Source organism: Falco cherrug, chromosome 2, assembly GCF_023634085.1.
Source record: "Falco cherrug isolate bFalChe1 chromosome 2, bFalChe1.pri, whole genome shotgun sequence".
NCBI classification, from domain to species: Eukaryota; Metazoa; Chordata; class Aves; order Falconiformes; family Falconidae; genus Falco; species Falco cherrug.
Window position 1 is genome coordinate 114,662,010 of NC_073698.1, and position 10,727 is coordinate 114,672,736.

The 10,727-nt window shown below is 39.6% G+C and overlaps 1 protein-coding gene across 2 annotated transcripts in view; it reads right to left on the reverse strand.

Moving 5' to 3' along the window:
• CD247 (CD247 molecule) overlaps positions 1 to 8,690 on the reverse strand; it is a 57,596-nt gene extending 48,906 nt beyond the window's left edge. Inside the window, exon 1 of one of the 2 annotated variants that reach the window (XM_005445494.4) lies at positions 8,488 to 8,690. In XM_005445494.4, the coding sequence (XP_005445551.1) occupies positions 8,488 to 8,545 (58 nt within the window). In that variant the 5' untranslated portion in view covers positions 8,546 to 8,690. The remainder of the gene's footprint in view (positions 1 to 8,487) is intronic. The other variant, XM_014285209.3, reaches the window with a different exon arrangement.
• Between the last annotated feature and the right edge of the window lie 2,037 nt (positions 8,691 to 10,727).

Genomic DNA, 10,727 nt, shown 5'->3' on the forward strand with positions numbered 1-10,727 from the left:
AGAAGTAATTTTGTGAGAGACTCCTGGTTGTTTAATGTCAAGGAGAAAGACTTGAAGATGTGATCAAAATGCACACTCAGGAAAAAAGTCCAGTAATGAACCTGGTATGCATAACTTTTCATATTGCATTGTGTTTTATGCAAAACTCTTCCAAAAAAACAAATCTCATGAAAATGTGTAGTTCTTTTCAGACTTTTTGGAACACACCATAATTTTGAAATTACAAGCAGTCTTCATCAGAACTTTAGATCACATCTAAGGCAGCATTGCTAATCATCTGGGAAGTAGTTGCCTTAAAACAAATCACTCTGAGTTCTCTCACAAACTTTCTGTATGAAGAAAGTGTACAATGTTGTGCCATTTTCAATAAAATTATTCCTAATTTGCAAGGGAAAAAGCAATCCATATTCTCAGCAAGCTGTATTGAGCTGGATGCAGAAAGTAGAGGCCGTATGCCAGAACTGGGGATGGAAAAGCGATCGCTCCATGCAGTGGTCTGGGCTTCCCAGCAAGTGCATTTTACAGCTCGCCAGAAGTCCACAGCCACCCACCTGTGCTAGTGCTGTGCTAGGTGCTAGTGCTCATGGCATAATTCTGCTCATATACAGTGTGGTGTGCATGCGTAGGCAAAGCTCCCACCACACCTCCCTACTCAAATAGAAGTGAGACTGGGTCCTACTGAAAGCATAACTAAAATTAATTTTACTGAAAGAAACTTAGAGATATTTTTTTCTTTCCATTTTAGATGCTTATTCTGAGAAGCTGTTCCAGAAAGCCTTTACGGCACATACTAGATGCTCATTTTTTAAAGTAACTGGAATGATGTTTGACCTTCTGCTTGAAACCCATATGGGTTAACCTTGCTTATCTTCTCTGGTCCACTAGGTACAGTCACACTTATAATACATGAACGCCCAGTGTTACATTTAAAAGATCAATAGTTTCAAGAAGTTAAAAATTAGGCAACTTGTGATGGGGTATCACTCCCTTTCCTTCTCAGGAAAAGGGAAATCAAAGGATGATTGTTGAAAACTCTGGGTTTATCTCCTTTACTTTCACCAATTCTCTTTAAGCTTACCACCTGCGAAGATTTAATTCTTTTACTCTATTCATCGGAGTAACTCCCACGGCAAAACTGATGCAGAGAATTTACACGTGCAGAGAGAGACTGAAAGAACCAGAAGCCCATTACTGATGAAGAGCATATTGCAGATAAATGATCAGAAAAAAAGTGCAGGTAACAAACAAGCATGAGGTCAAATCTATCACTTGTATAAGCCTCCAAAGTAGGTTAATTATCACATGGATTACTTTGGTTCTGTTGCATTTTTAAGTCTTCAAATTCCAACAGACTATTAAGTGCTCAACCAATATTAATAGCAAGAATTTTTACATTTCCTGAGAAATAGAAAAACAAAAAGTTATAAAAAAAAATTGAACAGAAAAATGCATACTTACGTTACTTCACACAGCACCACTCCCATACACCTTTCCTGAAAATATTTTATTACAAATTCCCTTAACAGCTTCTAGTCTATAATGGCCAAGACTTTAAGAAAGAGTTCACTTGTGCACATGTGCACACTCACTCAGTCAGGTATCTTACCTTTAGGTAATAAACCATAAAATAACATAAAACAGCAAATGAATCCTGAAAATTATCAGCAAGTTGCTAGGAAGAAATGTGTAGAATTGAAATAACATTCGTAAAATTATCAAAAGAAACTGATTTGCTACATACATTTTATGAAAAGAGCAACTATACTCTGAGTAATTCACAGAATTGTTTGCTTGCTTCTTAAACTGTCTTTAGGTAGATATTTTTTTTTTACACAATACAGATTCTATAATATTTCTCTCTCTCTGTATCCTTCCTTCAGAATGTGATTCTTAGCACAACTTACAAGACTTTATTCTACTTTTGCAATCTTCAGAAATGCACCTGCATGCTTGCACAAAGTGCTGCTGAAATCACCTTACTTACACAAAAGCCCAAAGTGATGATACCGCACAAATTCACATCATGGAGAGAGAAACAGAAGGAGATGACTTCACATAATACGGGTAAGACTTCTTTCTTGCAATTGGCTTTATGTGGCTGGATAGGAAACAATATAAATCACAGTAACACATAGAGGATAGACAGAGAAAGGGCTTCTATCAAAGCCTTGATGTTGGGTCCTCCAACTGAAGCTTACTGATAAGCTGTAATATTTAATATTACAGTAATTGTATCACTATAATGTATAACATTATACAAGTCAAAATTTTTCTTTGCAAAGGTTTAAAATTCTGCTGAATTAATAGTGAGCGGTAAGGTCTCAGCCCAGGAACCCAATTTATGTATACTTTTTAAAGATGTTATTCAAATTGTTCAGTTATTTCTGAATGACAAAACAAACGTTTGAAAAATAGCGATGTGCAGTATCTGACATTAGGAGGCTGATCTCTTTCACTGAAATGATGTTTCCCAAGAGTATTTAAGAAGCGACATTTACCAAAACTCTTGCTTCAAGTTGATCTGATAAGTAATAAGTTATCATATGTTAATTTTTAATTTGAGATTAATTTCTGTATTAACTAATTCAAAATAAGTGTTTTGCAAACAAAGCATCTAATTAGTTTGGACCCTGCTACTATATACAGATGCCTGCACAAAGAACCTCGATCCATTTGCAGGTTCTGTGTAAGTATTAGGGTTTGCTCTCACCCACCCAGTCAGTACCAACTGGACATTTTTCTGTTTTGCCCCTCCTGAGTCTCATTTGACTTTGTAAGGAGATATGCACCATGGGGAATCAGAATGAATTTACAATATATACTTGCACATTGAATATTTGGGAAGAATTTTTATAAATATTTCGCTCTGTTTATTTCAGGTTTGGCTGTCACACAGATGACAGCAACATTCTAATCTGAATGAATACAAAACACCCATGCTCCTGGCTGGAACAAAGTGATTATAAAATTTGGATGAACCAGAAAAAGGGGCTCTGATCACATACCTTGCTCCTTTTTTCAATGGCCAATGTACACTTAGTGAAATGAAACACCACTCAAATTAATATTCCCCTGGATATTTCCTGGATATCACATCTTATACTATTAGAAAAGTGTTTCAGTCCATTACTCTGACTTTTTTGTTTTGATAACAACAACATTTGTTAATTAATTTTTACAATTCAAATTTTTGGGGCTGAAATAGGAAAGCTCCTCTAAGCGTTCTCTGGTTCTAAATGTTTGATATACTTTTCTTTTTGACTAGGAAGCTATTTTCAGTGCTTGCCAAATGCAAGCATTGCAGCATCCTGAGGCAGGCTGGCCTACCACCCCCCCAAAAAATAGCAATTGTCTTAAAAAATATATAAATTATAAGTGACAGTTGGTTTGCTCTTTTTCCATTTCTGGAGCGATGCACATGTGCATTTTCAAGGCTTCCTTTACAAGCTAGAAACCTAGAAAAGTTTATTTATGGTGAAAGTTAAGATTTTCACCCAAGACGACAGTTTGAGTTTTAAATCATATGTATGTGGTGAGATTTCTTAAAAAAAACCCCAACCACAAGTGTTGACAACTACCCACCCTCTAGACTTACTCAGCATGTCCCACTACAGTTCATGCTACCTATCATTTGTTGAAAATTTTTCAACCTTTTTCTCTTGTCAGCTTCCATCAAATTCTAATTCAGTATTTATTTCACCTCCGTACTATCTGAGCTTTCAAAAGAGTCGTGTTATCATTATGGCTTCTCCTTCACTTAAATATAACAAATTTTAAGATGTTCTGCTACTCAGAAAGAATCAGAATATAAATGAATTTTTCACAGTTACATCCCATGAAAGAAATAGGCCGAACAGCATGAGCGCTTCATCAGGCTTCGCAACCTGCTTGCCAGAAGCACGGTGTTTAACACACTCTTACATACCAAAAGTATGTGAAGACTGAAAACGCCAGACTTTCTTCTCGTAAGACTTGACAGACATATAACAGTCTTGGTAACAAAATACATAAAGGGTCTCTAAAGGTTGATGGTTTATTCCCAGGAAACTTGTAGGGATTCAAATATTTCCAATCTATATGATGCAAACACTGAGATGGCTTCTATCCCTTAACAAGAACTTGCAGACACAGTGCGTACAGCCTCTGAGGCTTAGGAGCTAGCTGTTTTCACTTCTATTTTTAATAGCTAAATTGCCAAAGGACCAAAAGAACTACACACCGGTAAGCCTAACTTTCATAAAGATGGATATATCCATTGTATGTAGATAAATACACACATCTCCACTGTCTCCTGAGATGCGTGCGTTTGAGTGAGTAGACTGAATAACTGCAAACTAAGCTTTTTATTTGCCTGCACATTTTATCTGTTACATACAAAGTTATAAATCAGTTGCATAGGACAAAGTGGAGTTAAGTGTATTCATTGCTTTCCTGAAAAAAATTTAAAAATCAGATTTGGACTGTCATATTTTAAAATATCTAAAAATAATCTGTATTTTGTAAAGTAGCAGAATTGAATTTAATTAAGAAAACAATATTTGAAGCCAATCTCATTACATTATACAACATTACAAACCAGAAAAATCAACAAAATTTCAGTTTCTCACAGATTCTAGAATAGCATAAATTCTTTTCTTAATGCTAAAAAAAAACAGCAGTGAAACTGAGTGAAATTTAGCTGTTGACTGAAGTCGTATCAGTAGAACAGTGAAAAATCAACAATAGGCTTATGAGTACACAAGCACATGGACAAAGTAGATACCTTTAGCAGGATGCATATTTTCAGTGGTTTTAAGAAGTTGTATCTTCCATTCATGCCACCGTAAAAATGTGCTTTATTTTCTTGCCATAAGGGAGTGTCCTTATAGTTTGGAGATAGTTAGGAAACAATTTATTTTTGTACCTATATCTTTTTTCCTTGCTTATGGGTTTACTCCTCATGCTAGTCACAATTCAAGTTTGTGTGAATAACAGAAAATGGCTGTCGTAAGCGTTCCCCACATGAACATTCACTCATAAATCAAGTTCTTGTCCCCTTTAAGCTGCTAGGGAACCTCCTATTTCCCCACACACACACTTTGGCTTATTAAGAAGGACACACTTAAGCAGAAGAAATACAAATATATTTTCAGACAGCTTTATTTTATATATACTTCCCATCTAGCGTACATGAAAAATCAAAAGGAATGCAATCATTGACTTGTTACTTCATTTATTAGGAATTTTGCTTGGAAGGGTTCAGATAGAAAGCACTTACTCTATAACAAGCATTAAAGAATTGAATATAGCACTGTAAAAGCTCAACAAATTTCCCTTTATAAAGAAAGGCTACATTGCCTACATTTTGTTCCATTCACTAATGTGCCAGTTCCTAGTTTTTTCCATGAATTATTAATGAATCATTGTGAACAGGCATGACAAAAAGGAAATTAAACATGTAAAATTAAGCCCTTTTTTCCCCCCTTAAGTGTAACAAGAATTTATCTATGAGAACTTAACACAGCTCATAAGGACATGAGGTTGGTAGCCAAAATAGCCTGGTTTTATTTGTTTGTATTTCCTGGATAGGTTTGCAAATGACTTGGTTCACAAATCTTGTAGTTTGCAGACCTGCTAAGTCATCTCATGAAAAGGAAAGAACAAGAAAACCCCTAAAAATCCATTACCTGTCCATTTTATCTTCCTGTCCATGAACCAAATAAAAAAAGGCTCCTGGCACCATGGCACCCAATGGGCAGAAGACATAGTTATGCAGAGCAGCAAAACACTGAAAATAACCTATGCAAGTAATACCTGCCAAAGGCTTACAAGTTTTAGTTTCCGCGGAGTTCACATAAAACAGGACACTGTCCAATTCTGTTTAGCAGACAATTCTGAGAAAAGTTATTTTGTAAAGAAGTGAAAATCATGGAAGTGCTGTCATTGAACTCTTGCACATATATATATATATATATATATGCATGTTGTGTATTTGTACAAATTAGGCCACCTTATCAGCCTGAAAAAAAAAGCCAAAAAAGAAGCAATTCTACAACACTGCCCACCGCACTGCTATTGAAGCCTGTCATACTTCAGACTAAAAGCTCTACAAAAATCTTCTTAGAGTTTACAATTTTAATTGTAATATTTGGGTAGAAGTTTTATAATAACAGTCTTACGTCTCAATGAAAAACATGATTAATAAAGTCATCTGCTCAGAAGTTAAAATTACTTATTTTTACACACTTTTTAAACAGAGGGGTTATAGGAAGACCTCAGCTAAACTTCCAGATGTACACTTTTGTACCTTTGAAGGGGGAACAAAACTAAATGTGCATATGATATGGATTTCACTGTAATTGCTCAAAGGTCAAATTTGAGCATTCTGAAATTTGTCATCTGGTGTCCGTAATTCAAAATCTGTATTGGAATGTGTGGCCCATCTCTAGATATTTTTTTTATAATATGCCTGACCTACTCACTTCAGTACTCAAAAGGAAAAGCTTTGCAAGTTCATCAGTCCCAGTTTTGTTAGTATCTTTCAACTGACCATTTGAAGAATAAGCACAAAATGCATTACAGTATATATGGAATGAACTCACTGTAAGGCGGTATACAGCTTACTGAATCTCTGTCCACCATGAGCTTGTTTTATGAAAAAACATAAAAGTTCACTTCACTCTAAGGAGGCCTGAAAACACTCCGGGCTGTAGCAGATCTTTGCTTTTGTTCATAACTCTAAGCTAAAAAACCCATCTGTTTGGTCTCATCTTTGAACCGAATTCATGGTGATCTTACCTTTTTGTTACTGTGCATTTTGCATCAATAACGTAGCAACAATTCTACAAGTTTTGTGCTACATTGCTTCTATTCTACCTATACTTTTAAGCTAAATACTATTATTCTTCAAACTATTACAGGTATACAATCAAAAATACTTCCCCTCAAATCCACAGGCAACCATCTGGCAGTGTTAGGTTAACAGCTGGACTCAATCTTAAAAAGGTCTTTTCCAATCTGAATGATTCTATGATTCCTTCTACAGATCAATGGCAACAGCACCTTGTTCAAACTTTGATACCGTGTATTCTTTGTGAGCATGAATACTCCTAACAGCTTTGCACCAGAGACCCCTATAGGGCCAGCTTTACCCATCTGCAAACTGTATTACATATTTTTCAATAGAAGTTTTATGCTAAAAATATACAAATAGGAGCCTGAACTACTGATATCTTGTGACAGGTTGAAAGGAGAAAACATAAAACTTTTTTTTTTCGGTGGATGCATTTTGACCTAAATAATTTCCCTACCTTTCTAGCCCTATACACATCTATGGATACAGAGCAACATACAAAATAGAAGTACCAGAAGTATCATACTCATACGCAGGTATCAGAAAGGATCAGAGGCCCCAGAGGCTGAACGGAGGACGAGCAGAAGGCATGCCTACCACAGAGCATACGACTCTGCTTAAAACCCTCCTGAAACATAACCTCCACAAATTACCAGAACTGATCCCACAGCGTTAGCAAGGGGCTGTGAAACCCTTTAATCTACAGAGAATTTTTAAATAAAAAGCCTGTGGCAGCCACCAAAGCTCTTCAGTGTAAGGATGGTGCCTTTGTCCAGTACAGTCAGGGTGTACGTCGTGGGGGAAACTTGCTCAGTGGATTTTTGCTTTAATACGTACTCAAATGTGACCTACCAGTATCGGCAGACTTCTCCAAATTCCGGCCTCAGACGAGGCCTTCTCTGCATGTAAATTTTGCTGCCCTTTTGATCTACTAAGAAGTACATCCCGCTCCCCCCAAATCAACATGACTCTTTGAAGATTTGTGCGTACCAAGGCTGCTTTGCTTTCTGCCCAAGTAGGGCCAACACGAGTAAATATATAAAGGTAAAAATTACTTTGTTTAATGCTGTGTCTAGCAGAGACAAGCATGAAGGCAGAGACACAAAAGGAAGGACCCTGCCCTGCCTCTCCTCACCTGCTGCCCTCCACATCCAGCCCGCTGGCGATGCCGTTTGCTGCACACCAGCCGCCCTCTTATGAGCGACACAGCTCTCATTTTACCTAACCAAATTAAACACTTCTCTTGTGCAGATTACTGCAAGTGACTACATTTTCAGTATTTTATTAAATGTTTCCTTTAAAATCATGAGGCAAGCTGCCCAGGTGAGGGCCAAGAGCCTTCTTTAACGGCAAGTCTGCAGTTCAGCTGTGGCAGTTGTTCCAGCAGGAGGTGAGGCCGCAGCGACAGCAATGGCTGTCCTTGCTTCCTTCCCCCGGCCCGCCAGAGGGTCTCTGTGGCATGGTGGTTGGACACAAGCCCCACCGCCGTGGTCAGTGGCACCCACGATTCCAGCCATGATGAGGAGGACTGGTGCTTCCGAGCGCCTCATGCCCTCCTGCTACCAAAACGGTGACGAGCCCACCACAGCAACATCATGCCCTTTCCTCAGAAGGGCCTGAAAACAACTCCTTGGTAGAACAGAAGCCTGCCTTACCTGCGGCTGGGATCTGCGCTGGCAGGACGGCCAAGAGCACGATCCTCCTCCACTCCATGTCGCCAGGCTGGGGAGCGGGGGGCAGAGGCAGCACCCCGGCAGGCTGTGCTCCCGCCGCAGGAAGCGCGCCCCGCCACCCCCTTCCGAGTCCACCTGCCGGCAGCGGCACCGAGCACGCGCCTTCCTCTGCCGCCCAGCCTCTGAGGGCTGGGGTTTGCCTTCTTGGTATTGATGTTTGGGGTTTCCTTCTGTGTTTTTGTTTTTTTTTTTTTTTTTCTTTTTTTCCTCTCTTTGCAAGGCTTTTTTTTTTTTCTTTCTCCTCTCCTTCCAGTTTGTCTGGTGGGTCCTAGGTCATCCCAGTCACAGCAGCTGCAGATCTCGACAGGAGGCCCAGAAAGCCTGTCTGCTGTCAAATTTGGCCTCACATCAAAAGGGATACTATAGAACAGTGCTGTACAGCATAAGCAGAGGTTTAAAATCCTAAGTTATAGTCACTCTTGAACAAGTAGCTGGCTAAACTGGTAAAGATATAAAGTCCATTTCCAAATCTAACTGAAATACAGCATACCACGAGCAACTGAACATGGCTGCCCTCTGAGTGTACAGGGTGGCGAGAGCTGGATTCTGCCCATCCCTGCAGACGGCATCCACAGGACATTATCAGCACAACTGGCCCTGCCTGGCTCATTTCAGTTGTACCTGTCTGTGAAACAGATGCCTTTTGACATGAACACGCTGCATCTTTGTATTTTGAAAGGATGCTGGTGCGTGCAGAGCTCTGGAGCCATTTTGTCCTCCAAGGCTCCACAGCCTGTAAGGAGGGGAGCCTGTGTCATCTCTGTGGGAGAGCACTGTGTGCATCTCCTCCTCACTCAGCTTGAAACAGAAAGCCTGGCAGCCCCTGGCTATGCACACCACTCCTACCCACTGAGCTGGCCCTGGGATTCAACCTTCTTGCTGCTTGAAGCTGTCCTCTGGCGACAGATCCCAAGGCAGAGCAGCACACCCCAAGAGAGAGATCAGTGGTTTGAAGATGGCTGCCGTCTGGGAGCTAGCAGGGCTTTTCAGCCCCACATTATAAGTTTTCAGCTGTTAACACTGTTCTCTGAGCAATACAAAATCAAGCGGGTCTGCCCGGCAGCCACACAGGTGAAGCCTGGTTTCCCACAGGTCCAGGTTCTTCATCCAGCACATGGATGTTGCCCCTGCCACCCCTTGGCTGTCCCATGCCTGCCTCTATGTGGCCAGGTGGCTGGGGTTCCTTTAGGGTAATAGAGGGGAGAAGAAACCCAGTATAATGAAATATAAGTACACAAGGTGATTTCTGAAGTTTTAGAAAAATCTTCCTGAGAAAGAGGTATTAGACAGAAATAATTTCTCCAGCAAAGTGTTAGTGCATTTATATGAAATCATACCTCTTGACACAGCAATGTCGACTCACACTATTGTCTCATTTCAAATGTGAACAAGTAAGTTTTCACTTTTAGCAACAGAAATAAAAAGTACATTTTAGACAACTGAATTAGAAAATCTTGAAAACATTACTTAGATGCACCTTAAAGCCTAAAGCTCATTGCTGCCGCTCCCCTCCCTCCCTCACCAAAATACAACTGGCTTAACAGAAGATTGCCGATTTGTTCACAATAGTAAAACTACTAATATACTTCAGGATCAGAGCTTAGGCTGGAAGGAAGCACAGGTATCTCAGGGGTTGTTTTTCCCCCCGTTTGTAATTCTTAGAAAAGAAAGAGAAAGAAGAATGTGCGCCCCAGCAGGTACAGGAACAGGACTGGTGATAACCATTTCCCAATAGTAAGAGGACAACTGGCAGGGTGAGAGTTATTTTGCACATATGAGGTAGGATTTATAGTCTTTTGAAAGCAAAGTAAATTGAAGTTCTTGGAAGAAGGAGACCAAGAAATTCATCACCTTGCTGTCTGGAGTAATGAAGACTAATACATAGATAAAATAGTATTATCCTTTTATTTAATATTATATATTCTGCCAGTCAATACCAAAATTATTAGGCACTAGTATTACTCCAATACCCAAAACCTAGTGCCACATGCCATTTGGTGATACCTAGACAGCGCTGCTGAGCTGCTGCTCTCTTGGCTTTGGGGAGGGTTTCCTTTGTGGCTCTTCTACTCCAAAAGCTGCAAGGGGAGACTGGAGATGGGCTCTGACTCACCACCAGGCAGAAGGCAAAGCACAGGCCACGAGAGCTGCCATGCATTGAA